At 46.0% G+C, this 18,283-nt stretch overlaps 1 protein-coding gene across 4 annotated transcripts in view; it reads right to left on the bottom strand.

The window, feature by feature from the left end:
• Window positions 1-18,283, bottom strand: part of CYB5B (cytochrome b5 type B) — a 36,478-nt gene that overhangs the window by 5,248 nt on the left and 12,947 nt on the right. For all 4 annotated transcript variants that reach the window (XR_012154555.2, XM_073308334.2, XM_073308332.2 and 1 more), the window contains exons 2-3: window positions 14,431-14,559; window positions 12,881-12,907 (exon numbers count right to left, since the gene is read on the bottom strand). Coding sequence is in view for 3 of the 4 variants with exons in the window: in XM_073308334.2 (XP_073164435.1) it covers window positions 12,881-12,907; window positions 14,431-14,559 (156 nt within the window). In the remaining variant the exon portion in view is untranslated. The remainder of the gene's footprint in view (window positions 1-12,880; window positions 12,908-14,430; window positions 14,560-18,283) is intronic.

The following is an 18,283-nucleotide window of genomic DNA, read 5'->3' as shown; positions in this document are numbered from 1 at the left end:
ATCATACACATTGTGAAGAGAGTGGTCACTTTGGATGGGCTATTACCAGCAGTGGGGGCGCGGGGGGGAGGCGCGGAGGGTGAGAAAACCTGGATTTGTGCTGGAAATGGCCCAACTTAATGATCACTTCAGATAAGCTATTATCAGCAGGAGAGTGAGTTTGTATGGGGGTGGGGGGGTGAGAAAACCTGGATTTGTGCTGGAAATGGCCCACCTTGATTACCATGCACATTGTAGGGAGAGTGGTCACTTTTGATAAGCTATTACCAGCAGGAGAGTGAGTTTGTGTGTGTGGTTTTTTGGAGGGGGGTGAGGGAGTGAGAGAACCTGGATGTGTGCTCGAAATGACCCACCTTGATTATCATACACATTGTGAAGAGAGTGGTCACTTTGGATGGGCTATTACCAGCAGGAGAGTGAGTTTGTAGGGGGGGGGGCCGGCGGAGGGTGAGAAAACCTGGATTTGTGCTGGAAATGGCCCAACTTGATGATCACTTTAGATAAGCTATTACCAGCAGGACAGTGGGGTGGGAGGGGGTATTGTTTCATGGTCTCTGTGTGTATATAATGTCTACTGCAGTTTCCACGGTATGCATCCGATGAAGTGAGCTGTAGCTCACGAAAGCTCATGCTCAAATAAATTGGTTAGTCTCTAAGTTGCCACAAGTACTCCTTTTCTTTTTGCAAATACGGACTAACACGGCTGTTACTCTGAAACCTAAATATAGCAGTAAGCTGTGAAATGCCCTAAGTTCTCCTCATACTCAGCACAGCTGCTCAGGCTGGCACCCATTGCTATACACCCTTTATTGAAGCATGTGGCTCTGCATCAGCTTATGAAATAGGGTTGAAATGAAAAAAGAATAATTTGAAAGGCCTGCTGTTCTGTATAACTAACCTGGGATTTGAGCTAGTTTGAACGATACTCTCCATGGCTGACCAGAACAAACAGACCCTCCCAACAGACTGCAGAAAAAGAAGAGGTTGCCTCTTGATGTCTAATGAAAGGGCTGTCTAAAGCAGAGCTGTTACCAGGCCAACTCTCCTAGTCAAGTACAAGGAGAAGCCAACTGCAAGACACACATTTAACTCCTTAATTAGATTCCATTTACTAAAGATTCGCCACCCCCATCCTTTCAAGGGTAGTTTTCCAATATGCCTCCCCACCCAGGTTCTGATCCAGGAGTCCCCAAGTTTTCAGCAGAAGCCCTAGAGATCACTTGCTGATGCTAACACAGAATTAATGATTTCAGGCCAAACCCAGGTGGTTGGGTCTGTCTCCTGGGTTGAATCTGACAACACTAACAGTTCAGTGATCAGGACACACTGAATGATGCAAACAGAGGTCTGCGGTTCAAGGTGTGGAAATAACACTCTGCTGATGTCAGGGGAGTGAGGTTCAAATCCCACACTGAGGTGGTGCTGCTGATCTTTAGAACAAAAACAAAGTAATAATTTGCTTGCAAGGTTTATTCAGGATCCCAATTTGTGTAAACACAAAACCACCAGCTCTGTGGAAGAAACACTGAATGACTCAGTTTTTTCCCTCTGGTCCTGAGCCACAGGCAGCAATGTACACAGTACACATAGGCCTGGAAAGATGGAGTTTGGGGCTTCATTTTCCTAGAGCAACTAGTAAACTGGTCAGCTGTTTTGGCAATCTCCAGAGGGAACCATGCCTAGCTCTCCTGGGCTAGAGCAGCGAAGGCTGCCATTCAATTCTTAATCCACCCCCGTGAAATTTGGAGTATCTACACAGGAACCACCAACATTCAGAGAGTACACTTTTCCCCATCAGTCTCTTGGATGGGGTTGTTCATTGAGGTTAGTCGAGGAAGGGACAGTTCACAACCCAGTCCGTGTTCTTGAACAATTATACAAGAGATCTGCATAGTAAGGCCAGCATACTGTCTTTTCATGTTCTGTTTTGAAATGGAATTGCAATTAAAAAAAGGAAGTAGAGTCAAATGCTGTAGGAGAAGACTTCCAACACAAAGTCTGAGTTTCCCCGATATCTATACATTAAAAGCTGCAGATTGCGCAAATTTTTTTTGGAGTAGGAGAATGGGTTGGGGACAGGTGGTGTCAAACAAAACAATAATATTTTCAACAGGCAAAATAAGCACAATTCCAGTCAAAGAGTGAGATTAATATCTGATTCAAATATTAATCTGATTAAAAGATTCTTAAGCAAAATAAGCAGTCATGGGATAAGAGGGAAGGTCCTCTCATGGACTGGTAACTGGTTAAAAGATAGGAAACAATAGGGTAGGAATAAATGGTCGGTTTTCAGAATGGAGAGAGGTAAATAGTGGTGTCCTCCAGGGGTCTGTAGTGGGCCCAGTCCTTTTCAATATATTCATAAATGATCTGTAAAAAGGGGTAAACAGTGAGGTGGCAAAATTTGCAGATGATACAAAACTACTCAAAATAGTTAAGTCCCAGGCAGACTGCGAAGAGCTACAAAAGGATCTTACAAAACTGGGTGACTGGGCAACAAAATGGCAGATGAAATTCAATGTTGATAAATGCAAAGTAATGCCCATTGGAAAACATAATCCCAACTGCACATATAGAATGATGGGGTCTAAACTAGCTGTTACCACTCAAGAAAGAGATCTTAGAGTCACTGCGGATAGTTCTCTGAAAACATCCACTCAATGTGCAGCGGCAGTCAAAAAAGCGAACAGAATGTTGGGTATCATTAAGAAAGGGATAGATAATAAGACAGAAAATATCGTATTGCCTCTGTATAAATCCATGGTATGCCCACATCTTGAATACTGGGTGCAGATGTGGTCGCCCCATCTCAAAAAAAGATATGTTGGAATTGGAAGAAGTTCAGAAAGGGGCAACAAAAATTATTAGGGGTATGGAACATCTGCCATATGAGGAGAGATTAATAAGACTGGGATTTTTCAGCTTGGAAAAAAAAATTAAGTGGGGATATGATAGAGGTCTATAAAATCATGACTGGTGTGGAGAAAGTAAATAAGGAAGTGTCATTTACTCCTTCTCACAACACAAGAACCAGGGGTCACCAAATGAAATTAATAGGCAGCAGGTTTAAAACAAACAAAAGGAAGTATTTTTTCACACAACGCACAGACAACCTGTGGAACTCCTTGTAAGAGGATGTTGTGAAGGCCAAGACTATAACAGGGTTCAAAACAGAAGTAGAGAAGTTCATGGAGGACAGGTCCATCTATGGCTATTAGCGAGGAGGGGAAGCGATGGTGTCCCTGGGAAGGGCAACAAAGAATGGATCACTTGATGATGACCTGTTCAGTTCATTCCCTCTGGGGCACCTGGCATTGGCCTCTGTCGGCAGACAGGATACTGGGCTAGATGGACCTTTGGTCTGACCCAGTATGGACGTTCTTATGTTATGTTCTTATGAAATGTACATTTCAGAAACAAGCAGACAAAAGGTGTGTTCCAGAGTCAAGTGCTGAAAAGAGTAAGGAGACCATACGATCAAAAAGCAGCGAGGACTTAAGAAATCCCACTTAAGGAACACAGAGCAGCCATCTACTTGTAGTGTGAAAAAAGCTGCTATGGATTTGTTGGGTACCAAACCAATGCATACTAGAAACTGCTGGGGCACACACCACCTTTCATATCTAAGAAGAAATCACTCAGTGCCAAAATGCTCCAGAAACAGAAACTTGCAGCAGCATCTGAGAACCCTTACCCAAAAACACCAAAGCAGGTTCCAAAGAGCACAATGATGCAATAGCCATATTTTTAGGTTACAGCTCATCACTGAAGAAGTGAACAAGATGGACATCAGCAGATAAGGGAAAGCATTAGACATATTAGTGATCTTCTTGATCAGGGGTTCTCAAACTAGGGGTTGTGACCCCGCAGGAGGTCATGGGGTTATTGGGGGGGGGAGTGTCACGAGCTGTCAGCCTCCTCCCCAAACCCTGCTTTGCTTCCAGCATTTATAATGGTGTTATAAATATAAAATATTAAAAACACATATTTTTATATTTATGTGTTATATAAGGGGGGGTTTGCACTCACAGGCTTGCTGTATGAAAGGGGTCACCAGTACAAAAGTTTGAGAACCACTGCTCTTGATGAATCATCCTATAATTGTAAGGCCTTCCTGTGAAAAAAAATCTTGATACCAAAACATGATGTAGTCCTACAGCAGAAGGGTCCATGTAATGGGAAGGCAAGATTCTCTTCTACTCTCACCCTGTTAGAACCATATGGGAAGTGTCAGGTTAATTCCTACTGAATTCACTGGGACAGGGATGACTCATTTAACTCCAACCCAAATGCGAAGGGAGGCGGAACAGCTCTAGAAAGAGCAAAGTAGGGTCTGCAAGAGACAGACAGGAACTCTAGGGTAGCCAAGCCTGTGGAGAAGGCCTGAGGAGTTTCTTAGGTTGAGTTTGTGTTACTTTCAGCAATACAGCCAAACCCGGTTTGGGGTAATTTTTGACCTTACACAAAGCGTATGTAGCCTTTTGTTGGACTGTGGTGGGGAGCAGTTTATTGTCCACAGAACATCTAGCTCAAGATAGAATCTGGCAAAACAAAGCTGTATCATCTTCCTTCTATTACCATTCTTCCCTGCAATCTTGTCTGACACCAGTTCTAAACTAAAGAGTTGTGTAAACATGCCTGCCTCAAACATAGTATTGTCTACTACCAAGTGGAAGGAACTGTACTGATTGGGAAAGCTGCACATGTCAACATGCTCTTAGACATAAGAAAGATTACCAGCTTCCTTCCAGTAGATAAAAGAAGCTAAAACATGGCTCTTCCACACCTATGAACAAAACTTGTACTTTAAAACAGAAGAGAGTCTTCACCAAATCACATGCTAACCATCAGCTGAAGAGATCATGTTACAGTGCAATCAACCACAATTAAGGCTACGACTTTGTCATGGACATTTTCAGTAAAAGTCACGGACAGGTTACGGGCAATTAACAAAAATTCATAGAAGCCGTGACCTGTTCCTGACTTTTATTAAAAATGTCCATGACAAAAAGCTGGAGGGAGGAGGGTCCAGTGCCCTGCTGTGGTTGGGAGCTGCGGTCCCTGCCCCATGACTGGGAGCTGGGAGGGACCCCGCTGTGGTGGCTGGTGAGCTGCGAGGGATCCCCCGCCGCCTGGGGAAGTCTGGAGGATTCCCCACCGGGGGGAGCTGCTGGGGCGCTGCGAGGGGTCCCCAGCACCCGCAGGGCCTGAGGAGTTCCAGGGGATTCCCCCCACACCTGCAGCAGCTGGGGAATCTGTGGGGGACCCCCACCACTCCAGGCGGCAAGGGTACCCTGAAGCTCTTAGCCACCACGGGAAGGTGGGTAGCCTGCAGCTCCCAGCCGCTGCGGGCTGAAGTCACAGAGGTCTGCTGACTTCCGTGACCTCTGTGACCAAACCGTAGCCTTAACCCCTTCAAGCAGCATCTAAGCATGCACTGAAGGACATCACCACAGGTTAGGTGAAAGCGCTAGTTTAACCACAAACAAAGACTGTATAAGCTAGAGGACGATCAGAAAGGCCCAGTGTAGTGAGGTGGAGTGGCCTCCCACTGAGCCAGAAAGGGAGGAGCCACTTTGATCCCAGGCCCACTCCTCCCACTGGAAGCTAATCACAGGACCTTTAGCCTCGTTGAGCCTGAGCCAGGGAAGGAAGCAAATGTCTCCAACCTGGTGCACAACCCTGGCGCTGAACCTAAGCTGCGCTGTGCCCTGCCCCTAGAGGAGACTGACCCAGGAAAAGAGCTGCCAGGACTGCTGCTTGCCATATATCCCAAGGCGACAGAAGACCCCAGGATACAAAACCCCTCATCAAGACCATGGTAGGAAGTAGCCCAGGGAAACCAGACGCTGGTCGGTTTTGGTGTTAGAACCCGAGTCAGCATGTTGCAGTAGGAGCCCTGCTGACCCAGTGGTGGAACCCTCTGGCACTGCTAGGGTCTTGGGCTGGTGGAGCACGGTGGGCCTGGATCCCCCTAGCTGCTGCTGCCAACCCCACCCTGGGGTGGCAGCCTCCCCATCTTTGAGCAAGAAGCCTGCATTTGTCTGCCATCTGTCTGAGCCAGGACTTCAGGCAACAGACCATTTGTTTGTGTGCTCTGCCCTGCCTAAGGACCTGAGCTCCCTTAGAATCTTAGAATATCAAGGTTGGAAGGGACCTCAAGAGGTCATCTAGTCCAACCCCCTGCTCAAAGCAGGACCAATCCCCAATTAAATCATCCCAGCCAGGGCTTTGTCAAGCCTGACCTTAAAAACCTCTAAGGAAGGAGATTCTACCACCTCCCTAGGTAATGCATTCCAGTGCTTCACCACCCTCCTAGTGAAAAAGTTTTTCCTAATATCCAACCTAAACTTCCCCCACTGCAACTTGAGACCATTACTCCTTGTCCTGTCATCTGCTACCACTGAGAATAGTCTAGAACCATCCTCTCTGGAACCACCTCTCAGGTAGTTGAAAGCAGCTATCAAATCCCCCCTCATTCTTCTCTTCTGCAGACTAAACAATCCCAGTTCCCTCAGCCTCTCCTCATAAGTCATGTGTTCCAGTCCCCTAATCATTTTTGTTGCCCTTCGCTGGACTCTCTCCAATTTATCCACATCCTTCTTGTAGTGTGGGGCCCAAAACTAGACACAGTACTCCAGATGAGGCCTCACCAATGTCGAATAGAGGGGGACGATCACGTCCCTCGATCTGCTGGCTATGCCCCTACTTATACATCCCAAAATGCCATTGGCCTTCTTGGCAACAAGGGCACACTGCTGACTCATATCCAGCTTCTTGTCCACTGTCACCCCTAGGTCCTTTTCCGCAGAACTGCTGCCTAGCCATTCGGTCCCTAGTCTGTAGCTGTGCATTGGGTTCTTCCGTCCTGAGTGCAGGACCCTGCACTTATCCTTATTGAACCTCATCAGATTTCTTTTGGCCCAATCCTCCAATTTGTCTAGGTCCCTCTGTATCCTATCCCTGCCCTCCAGCGTATCTACCACTCCTCCCAGTTTAGTATCATCTGCAAATTTTCTGAGAGTGCAATCCACACCATCCTCCAGATCATTTATGAAGATATTGAACAAAACCGGCCCCAGGACCGACCCCTGGGGCACTCCACTTGTCACCGGCTGCCAACTAGACATGGAGCCATTGATCACTACCCGTTGAGCCCGACAATCTAGCCAACTTTCTACCCACCTTATAGTGCATTCATCCAGCCCATACTTCTTTAACTTGCTGACAAGAATACTGTGGGAGACCATGTCAAAAGCTTTGCTAAAGTCAAGAAACAATACATCCACTGCTTTCCCTTCATCCACAGAACCAGTAATCTCATCATAGAAGGCGATTAGATTAGTCAGGCATGACCTTCCCTTGGTGAATCCATGCTGACTGTTCCTGATCACTTTCCTCTCATGTAAGTGCTTTAGGATTGATTCTTTGAGGACCTACTCCATGATTTTTCTGGGGACTGAGGTGAGGCTGACTGGCCTGTAGTTCCCAGGATCCTCCTTCTTCCCTTTTTTAAAGATTGGCACTACATTAGCCTTTTTCCAGTCATCTGGGACTTCCCCCGTTCGCCACGAGTTTTCAAAGATAATGGCCAATGGCTTTGCAATCACAGCCGCCAATTCCTTTAGCACTCTCGGATGCAACTCGTCTAGCCCCATGAACTTGTGCACGTCCAGCTTTTCTAAATAGTCCCTAACCACCTCTTTCTCCACAGAGGGCTGGCCATCTATTCCCCATGTTGTAATGCTCAGCGCAGCAGTCTGGGAGCTGACCATGTTAGTGAAGACAGAGGCAAAAAAAGCATTGAGTACATTAGCTTTTTCCACATCCTCTGTCACTAGGTTGCCTCCCTCGTTCATTAAGGGGCCCACACTTTCCTTGGCTTTCTTCTTGTTGCCAACATACCTGAAGAAACCCTTCTTGTTACTCTTGACATCTCTCGCTCGCTGCAGCTCCAGGTGCGATTTGGCCCTCCTGATTTCATTCCTACATGCCCGAGCAATATTTTTATACTCTTCCCTGGTCATATGTCCAACCTTCCACTTCTTGTAAGCTTCTTTTTTATGTTTAAGATCCGCTAGGATTTCACCGTTAAGCCAAGCTGGTCGCCTGCCATATTTACTATTCTTTCGACACATCGGGATAGTTTGTCCCTGTAACCTCAACAGGGATTCCTTGAAATACAGCCAGCTCTCCTGGACTCCTTTCCCCTTCATGTTAGTCCCCCAGGGGATCCTACCCATCCGTTCCCTGAGGGAGTCGAAGTCTGCTTTCCTGAAGTCCAGGGTCCATATCCTGCTGCTTACCTTTCTTCCCTGTGTCAGAATCCTGAACTCAACCATCTCATGGTCACTGCCTCCCAGATTCCCATCCACTTTTGCTTCCCCTACTAATTCTTCCCAGTTTGTGAGCAGCAGGTCAAGAAAAGCTCCCCCTGTAGTTGGCTCCTCTAGCACTTGCACCAGGAAATTGTCCCCTACGCTTTCCAAAAACTTCCTGGATTGTCTATGCACTGCTGTATTGCTCTCCCAGCAGATATCAGGAAAATTAAAGTAACCCATGAGAACCAGGGCATGCGATCTAGTAGCTTCTGCGAGCTGCCGGAAGAAAGCCTCATCTGTTTGTTTCCCTTAAGACTGTTTGTTTGCTCTGCCTGGCCTGAGGGGCCTAGGCAGTATTATTGCTTGACCCTACCCTGGCACTGGAGCGTGGCCTCCCACTGAGCCAGAGGGGGAGGGACAACTGTTAACCCACTGCACCCAGCATAAACCTGATCCTGTCACACTGCACTTCAGTGATATTATATGATTATGGCAATTATAAATGTATTTCATGCAAGATAAGTTATGTGGTGTCATTGAAAGGGTTATAATTTGCTGAATATGATTATCCTATGTGTATGCAAGTATCATTTTTGTATCTGAAGTTATGAATATTGACTATGTATCTGTATTTCAAATGTAGATAGACCTGGGGAACGCCCACTAGACAATATGCTTTCAGTGTACACAATGAATGGGGAAGGGCCTATTTAGGGCAATGGGCCATTAGGGAAAAAAAACAAATCTCCCATCTGGTAAGCCTTCCTGTGAAGGCTCCAAGCAGCCTGTGAGCGATGGCTGCTACAACTCTACAGCGACATGTGAGGAGACCACGTCTGCAGACTGGTCTGGGAACAAAGGGTTCATGCCATATGCAAAAAGCTATATAAGGCAGGGAGTGATATCCTCTGGTGGTGTTCTTTGCTCACCAAACAAGAAGACTCCTGAAAATCTCCTGAGGAACAAACACTGAACTGGGGAAAGTGCTGGACCCAGGCTAAAGGGATTTTTAGCCTGTGAAACGAAACACTTGGGGATTCCAAGCTGTAAAGCAAGTGCAGCTTGCCCCTTAAGAATCTGCAGCCTGCTTGTATCATCTCTTTGGATATGAATAGCAGATTCTCACCCTATCTATTTAGTATATTAAGCTTAGTTTGCGTTTTTTGTTTATTTGCTAGGTAATCTGCTTTGATCTGTTTGCTATCACTTATAAGCACTTAATCTATCTTTTGGGTTTTTGCTTCATCTGAAGCAGTGTGAGAATCATATCTCTGGGCAAAAGGCTGTTGCATATTCCTCTCCACATTGAAGGAAGGGGCAAATTTTATGAGCTTATGCCGTACAGTTCCCTGTCCAGCACAAGATGGTATAATTTTGGGTTTATACTCCAGAGAGGGTGCATGCCTGAGGAGCAGGGAGTAGACTGCCCATGCAGAGGCTGGTCAGAGAGCCTGCTTGTAACTGCAGCTGGGTGTGCCCCTACTTGTATGTATGCTGGTGAAAGTGCAGGCCGGAGGGCTTTGTAGCTTGTCACAGTAGTACAGTGTGAGAGGGAACCCAGACTGGTGGCTCATGGAGCTCAGCAGTACCCCAGTTCTGGGTGGCACTCTGGGGGGATCCTCTCACACATCCATCCTTCAAATATTTTTTTCCCTCTATGGAAGGTAGACCAAGAGAACACAATGTGAAGCATAAGACAGCAAGAGGGATACCCACAGGCTTTAAGGCCAACTACAGTAGCAGAGTCTCGTCAAAAAGACACTAGTCAGTAACTAAAGACAGGAAACAAGTCCTACACACACGTCTCCCCCCCACCAAGCATTTAACAAGTTGGCCCTGTCAAGTCCAAGTTTTTTGCTTTTGATACTTGAACACCAGACAGTATGATACACTTTCATATTCTGGCACCAAAGCTTTCAGTTTCCAGTTCTTTTAGTAGTACCCAAAAGAGGCCTGAGCTACCATCACCATGACTCCTTTCTCATATCAGTATGAGATGGTGTGGTATATGTCACTATATCCAGACTCTCAGGGTAACAATCACTACAAAAGTGCCAAATGAGAACAGTGCATTTTGATACTAGTATTTGAAAAAGCTGGTCAAGCCCTGCAAGCCTGCTCTGCAAATCTAGTGGCTAATCTTGAGTTAGGTGAGCAGGTTGCCTCTCAGAGGTTTCTTCAGCCTTTAGACTAGGAAGGGCCTGGATATGAGCAACCACTGGTACCTTAAAGCATCTTCCACTCCACTGCTGGAGTTGCAACTGGAAGATTTTGTTATTTCTTTAGATGCACAGGAGTAGCCTTTTGCTGAGCACATAGTGAAAGTGAGGAAATAAACACTAAATAAGTAGTTAACAAGAGTGCAACTGTTCAAAAGCAACCCATCAGTTGTACCTGGCAGCGGGGAAATTTGGATGGAGGGTTTTTTCCTCCTTCTGTAGGGAGGTTTTAGAGATTCCTGTCGCATCCAAGCGGAGAACCATGTCACACTAAGACCTCTTTAGCTACACAAATGTTAACTAAAGTTAAGATACAGGAGGTGATCTTAAAAGTTAGATACCCAGGGGACAGGTGCCTTAAAAACACCCACAAGATCAAAGATTACTTTATTGCAGTGTTGATTTTACTGCAGAACTGTGGTTTTTTCCTATACTTAGAAGGAAATATGACAGTGTGGTGTTTATAGGACAGGAAGCAAGGTAAAATATCTCCTTTTCTGGCCACCACTGCATGCATAAATTTGCAAACAAGTAACATTAACATAAATAAGACACGTTCCTCCACTCACTGGCATACAAATAGGAGTGACCTTGCTAGGATATCCTTACACATTTTCGTTCGCTAGAATGGACACACCGTTTCGGTGGTTCTGTAGTTGGCTGTGTGCTGGTGCAGTTTGTTTCTGCATTTGAAGAGGTTACTCATATTTTCAAGGATCTTTTGCCCTCCAACACGTCACAAACTAAACCATGGTATGGATTTTACGACCTCTCAAGACATTGATACTGCACATGGGAATAGCAGATCCTGCCTAAGCAAGGCCGTTTTCAACGAAGGCCACAAATGCATGGTGATATTGGCTTAAATTTTTTGGCTGCTGGGGAACACTTTCAGATTAGTAGGACACTTCCCTGGACATGGTGTTTACAATCAAAAGTTGATGTTCTCAGAACAAGTTCAATAAACTGTGAACTAGGACATCATGGTTGTTTCAAATCTTTATCAACAGGAACTGGGGAAGAAGATTTAAAAAGAAATGAAAGGCACAGATAATGCTTAGAACTAGTTCAAAGAACCATTTTATTCCTCTTTCAGTAAATGTGTGGTGTACCAGAACTGAGCATGGATAGACTCCATAGGCCTCATTTACACAGTCAGAATTGCAAGGCAACAGATGGCCCTTCTGGGGACAGACGGGTGCTAAATACACTCCTGTGTCTGACCCAGAACTGTTGGCTGTACTTCACATGGTGTGCAATTTAGGCCATCATACTAAAAGTTACATCTACCATGGGTGTCTGCTCAATAATTCTTGTGTGGTCTTCACCCTGCATATTTCCCAGCTCCTCAAACTCAATCTGCGTAATCTAGACACTGGATTTGCAATGAGAACTCAGAGAAGTTGGTATTACTGTGGCAAAAAAAGAGGGAAAGACCACTCTAGCAACTCAATCATCTGTTTTAAACAATGGGCTTTCTGTCTAACGGCTCATGCTGAAGTGCTTTACAAATATGTATACAAAAATAACTTTTCCTACCAAATAAATGCAGCTAACCTTGAGTGTAAGATGGTAGCTGTGTAGCAGCTCACAGCAACACTACAGAAGAGATTAGGAATGGAAGGAAGATACTGTAAGTAAAATTTTGGGGGAATTTAGGTAAAAAGATGTAATTACTCAAATTGAAATTTGGCAGGACACCAATGCTAACACCCCAACTCTCGGTTTAAATGCCATGAAAGACTCTGGAAGAAAACGATGCCCTTCCCCAACTAGGGTAAAAATACGACAAATCGCTACTCTCTAAAGAATGAGCCATATCTCATTTGCAAAGCATGATACCATCTTTCTCTTCCACTTCATATCCCATGTGACAGTCCTGCTGTTCCTGGCACGGCCGTGAGTCCCCTCTTCCCCAAAGCAGCAATCCACTAGTAGTTTCTCTATTCAACCCCTCCCCTGCACAGACACTTTCTTGGGTCTCTTCACCAGAGTGTCCAATCCCTACGGTTTGTGTAACCTCTTCCATCTAGGCTAATGCCTAACATACTGCGTAGAAACAAATGAAATATCTGCTAATTGAACCCAGCAGACTCCTAGACACTAAATTATAGAGGTTTCAGAGTAGCAGCCATGTTAGTCTGTATTCGCAAAAAGAAAAGGAGGACTTGTGGCACCTTAGAGACTAACCAATTTATTTGAGCATAAGCTTGGTGCCACTTGTATCCGATGAAGTGAGCTGTAGCTCACGAAAGCTTATGCTCAAATAAATTGGTTAGTCTCTAAGATGCCACTAGTACTCTTTAAATTATAGAGGGGGAATAAACAATTGCTTCTTACCTTAGAGCCTTCAATGTTACGATCACACTGCAGGTTTTTGGAGGGGTTGGGGGAGAAAAGAGAAGAGAAAAGATTACAAACATTGTAACTTTGCTTTTTGGAAGGAAGTTTTCAACCATGGCAGAAGAATCAGCAGGCACCCAACCAGCACCACCTGCACAGCTGCCTGGAACATTTCAACTCCAGCTCCTAGCTGTGACCAGCAGCAGATCCTTAAGAGCAGCGGGACCATCAGTGCCCGAACTGAGGCCACTGCCGCCTGAACAGGGTCCCCGCCCCTGCGCCACCCCTTCCCCAGAGGCTCCACCCCACACTGACTCTTCCCCCCCGAGACCCCGCCTCCCACTCCTGCCTCTTCACTCCCTTCCCCCCTCATTGCTCACCCTTATGGCCAGTAAAAAGTGGGAGGACATAGCCCTCCTACTTTTAAAAGTGATGGGTCCATCCCCCATTCTGGTACTCCTGCCTGTGACCAAGACCTTGACATCTGAGAGGCACTGGCTTTACAGCAAGTTTACTCACAACGCATGTAGAACGCAAGGGTCCACAGCATCAGCTGTCTCACATCATCAATCCCTGAGCCACAAGGCAAGGAGGAGTTTAGACCCCCCCCCCGCAGAGTCAGCTTCCCAAAGGAATTTCTTTAAGGGACTGCAATTGGGTGAGCTCCCACATTGGCCCTGCAGGAGCTGAACTGGGTAAGGTGCAGGGGGTTAATCAGCTAATTCAGCTGCAAACAGGGGAGCTTTAGGCTACAGGCAGTTAATTAGAGGCTCATATGTGAAGAAACAGGTGTGGCCTGTAAAGCCAGGTAGTGGGCTCCAAACTGGGTGGCTAGGAAAGGCTGCAGGAAGGTAGGCAGCAGTCATTCCTGGGGAGGGGATTCTTGGAGCTGGAACACCCAGAGAGAGAAGGGGAGCCAGACAGGTAGGAAGCAGTCCAGGAAAGGAGCAGTGAGGGGAGAGAAAGGAGCCCAGAACTGTTGAGCCAAGAGTCCCTGGACTGGAACCCAGAGAAGATGGCAAGTCCTGAGTTCCCCTACCAGCCTCCGAGGGCATGGCCCAGAACTGAGGTAGTGAACAGCAGATTGCCTAGCACTGTTGATGGACTGAACCTTGGAAGGGGGAATGCTGAGTGACCTAGCTGGAGGACTAAATCACAAAGGAGCTGCTGTGGGTCCTGGAGCAAGAGGAGCTGCAGACCAGAGTCAGAGTGATGGTGTGCAACCATGACCAGGAATGTCAATCTCGAACTAACCCCACAGTGACCAGTGGGAGGTGTCAGCCCAGCAGTGAGAGGTGCGCCCTGTGACAGGGACATTGACTAAATTGCAATCAGAAGAAGCCTCTTGATAGGGGAGATTTGTTTAGATTTTAATATACAGCCTCCATTTCAGCATGTGTTTGGGGGTTTGTTTGGTTTTTTTGGGTGGAGGTACACAGCAACTCCACATTTAGGAGGACAGATCTTGATGTAGTTGTCTGCTGGATTACCCAGGGGGGGCATGCACACTGTTCCTTCTGGGTTTGTCACACCCAGCTGTTCCTTACCGGGTGAACCTCTCCTATGAAGTACTGTTTGAGCATTTCCCTGGCATCCGTGGAGTGTCCAACATCTTCAAAGCTCTCTGTGGCATCCCTACCAGCCTGTTCCAGCAAAACCTCCTCTCCACCTGGATGCTGGAAAAGAAGGAATTCAGTGAGCCCAGGGCTGAGGGATAAAAAGCAATGAGAAGAATTCCAGTCCCCTTCCCAAATGCTCTGGTAATGTCCTGGGCCCAACAATGCAAATGTACTCCAACTTTTTCTGTTCATCACAGCCCCTGCAGAACAGCTCAAGAGAACCCCACTGAAGGTCCAAGTCTGCAGCCTCCCCTTCAGGCAGTCATGAGTAATGAGAGAGCACTGCAGGGTCTGGCAAGCACCTGGAATCCAGCCTTACCTGCTTTACAGACAGCAAAAATCCCTCCACCAACAAGAAGCAATTCCTCAACATCCACAAGGAACCCCTGACTCAGCCCTCTCGGTCACATCTGCTCTGCAGCCCCTAAGGTTCATCGCCAAGACAGGCTGGTCTGACTCCTGATGCACCTATACATATTCTCGTGCAGAAGCACAACATAGGATATGAGCAGGAGTTCACCTCTAGAGAAGCCGTAAGTGCAAGCAACACAGGAGCCCTGAACTGCAGACCATAAGGCGCTGAGTATACTCCATCAGTGACAGTGACGATTTAGGCACAACAGAGAGCGTGCCTCCTCGTGGCTCTTGAACAGAGCATGCTGGGTAGGCCAGGCACTCTCGCTTGCAGAGAGCTCTTTCCTGCTGTGTGCTTTCCCCTTTCCTTCTATGTATGAACCATTCTTATTTCTTCTTCACCTGCTGGAATAAAGGCTGCTAGGGAAGGGCTCATAGATGCTCATTCTAGGATGCTCCTCTCCTGGATGTCAGTGGAGGCAACATTGCTATTCCATTTCCCCAGGGTGCTGCAATAAGAGGATCTCTGTCTGCTTTAGTTAATCTTTCCATTTACAGTAACAATAGAGAGAGGGCCAAGCTTGCCAATGGTATAAGCTGACAACTCTAGTGACCCTCCTTGAAGCAGCCTCTGATTCACCAGCATTGCATTTGGCCCCCTCTGAGATCCAGCCAGGGCCAAACACTCAGCAGCCAGGGGTAGTGAAGGTCCTAAAGAGAAGTTTTACTATTTGCACTTTGACTGATTTAAAAATTCATCTCTGAAGTGTCTAAATCACTGAAATTAGTCTCCTTCCCCCTCAAGGCTGCATTCCTCCATAGAACCTGTATCTAACTTGTGTATAAAACACCACAGGCTATAGAAGATACCTGTTCACCCTTGAAAAGCTGTAATCAACAACAGAATGATAGCTGTGCACAGACCTACTGTCAGGGTTCCTTCCACACTCTGAACTCTGGGGTACAGATGTGGGGACCCGCATGAAAGATCCCCTAAGCTTATTCTTACCAGCTTAGGTTAAAACTTCCCCAAGGCACAGATTTCTTTCTTGCCTTGGGATCGCTGCCACCACTAAGTAATTTAACAAACAATCAGGGAAAGGACCACGTGGAGTCCTAATTCCCCCAAAATATTTCCCCAAGCCTATATACCCCCTTTCCTGGGGGGGCTTGAGAAGAATATCCTAACCAATTGGTTACAAAATGATCAAAGACCCAAACCCCTGGGTCTTGGAACAATGGAAAAATCAGTCAGGTTCTTAAAAAGAAGGATTTTATTTAAAGAGAAAAAGGTAAAAGAATCACCTCTGTAAAGTTAGGCTGGTAGTTAACCTTACAGAGTAGCAGAAAATTCAAAGAGCACAAAGGAACCCCCTCTAACCCTAGTTTCAAAGTTACAACAAAACAGGGATAAACCTCCCTCTAGCAAAGGGAAAACTCACAAGTTGAGAAAAAGAAACTAATACACCTTGCCTGGCTGTTACTTACAAGTTTGAAATATGAGAGACTTGTTCAGAAAGATTTGGAGAACATGGATTGATGTCCGGTCCCTCTTAGTCCCAAGAGCAAAGGAACACAGAAACAAAGAACCCAAAACAAAGCCTCCCCCCCCCTCCAAGATTTGAAAGTAGCTTTTGTCCCCATTAGTTCCTTTGGTCAGATGCCAACCAGGTTACTTGAGCTTCTTAACCTCTTACAGGTAAGGAGGAATTTAGGCTACCCCTATGGTTATGACACCTACCCTGAGTCAGAGTTCAGAGCGGGTGTTGCATATGAACATGCTTCTGTAAGGAGCTGGGAAGAACCATGGGGAGTGTTTTCCACCCAAGCTAAGCCTTCCGAGGGTGAGGGCAGAGGTTAAGTGTCACTTTCATGATGAACACCACAGGCCTTTCCCATTGGCAGGTTTCACACCGCCAGCCTACTACCTCCAAAGTGAGACACAAGAGCGTGCAGAGATAGTGGATGCAGGTGGGCAGTACAGGAAGAAATGACAGATAGGAAAAGCATGATTAAATCCCTTAGGAACTGGATTTTTCCTGCCTCTGGTTTTGTTACAGAGAGCAAGAATGCAGGAAAGAAGATGGAAAGATGCTTACTGAAACCGAACAGCCTTGCCCAAGGCAGAGAACATGCATCACTAAGAAATTAGATGCATTCTGCCATGACAGCCAAAGCATGAAGTGCACCTCATCTTTCCACTCTGCATTTAAGGGAGTTGTGCCCGAAAACTAGCCAAAGTGATTCATCTAAAGCTGTAGATCTTCAAGGGTAGTTTTCAGGGCTTGAAAAATTTACCCAACACCTATTAAGCAGAAGTCCATTAGCCAGGAACTAATAACTTAAACACTGTGCACTGTAAGTTGCTATTCAACGTAAGGGTAGCAGCTAGGGCCCTTTCAATTTTTGCCTCAACATAGCAGATGTTGTCAGAGAACTAGCTACGGTGACGCCAAGAGTTCTTTCCTGAGGGGTAACAGCTCATTTAGACCCCATCGTTTTGTATGTATACGGGGGATGATGTTTTCCAATGTGCATTACTTTGCATTTATCAACACTGAATTTGATCTGCCATTTTCTTGCCCCATAACCCAGTTTTGTGAGATCCCTTTGTAACTCTTCACAGTCTGCTTTGGACTTAACTGTCTTGAGTAATTTTGTATCATCTGCAAACTTTGCCACCTCGCTGTTTCACCTTTTTCCAGATCATGTATGAGCAGGTTGATTGGCATTTGTCCCAGTACAGATTCTTGGGTGATCCCCCTATTCGCCGTTCTCCACTATGAAAACTGACCGTTTATTCTTACTCTTTGGTTCCTATCTTTTAACCAGTTACCCATGAGAGGACCTTCCCTCTACCCCATGACTGCTTACTTTGCTTAAGACCCTTGGGCGAGGGACCTTGTCAAAGGCTTTCTGAAAGTCCAAGTATACTATATCCACTGGATCACTTTGTCCACATGTTTGTTGACCCTTCTCAAAAGAATTGCAAGAGATTGGTAGGGCATGATTTTCCTTTACAAAAGCCATATTGACTCTTCCCCACCATATCACGTTCATCTGTCTGATCATTCTGATCTTTACCACAGTTTCAACCAGTTTGCCTGGTATGAAGTTACACTTAGCAGCCTGTAATTGCCAGGATTACCTCTGGCACCTTTTTTAAGCAAATGAAATAACATTCATTATCTTCCAGTCCTATGGTACAGAGGACAATTTAAGTGATAGTTCTGCAATTTCATATTCGAGTTCCTTCAGAACTCTTGGGGAATACCATCTGGTCCTGGTGAGACTTATTTCTCCTAGCACTCCAGCTGTGCGAACCTGATGCAGGGAAGGAACCTCTGCTAAGAAGTCAGTTTGTTTCAATATTGCAGGGACATCTGCTCATGTACTGCTTTTTTAAATCAGGATAGAAGAAGTAGTG

The sequence above is a fragment of the Lepidochelys kempii genome, chromosome 12, assembly GCF_965140285.1.
Source record: "Lepidochelys kempii isolate rLepKem1 chromosome 12, rLepKem1.hap1, whole genome shotgun sequence".
NCBI lineage: Eukaryota > Metazoa > Chordata > Testudines > Cheloniidae > Lepidochelys > Lepidochelys kempii.
This window is presented reverse-complemented; position numbering and strand designations above follow the sequence as displayed.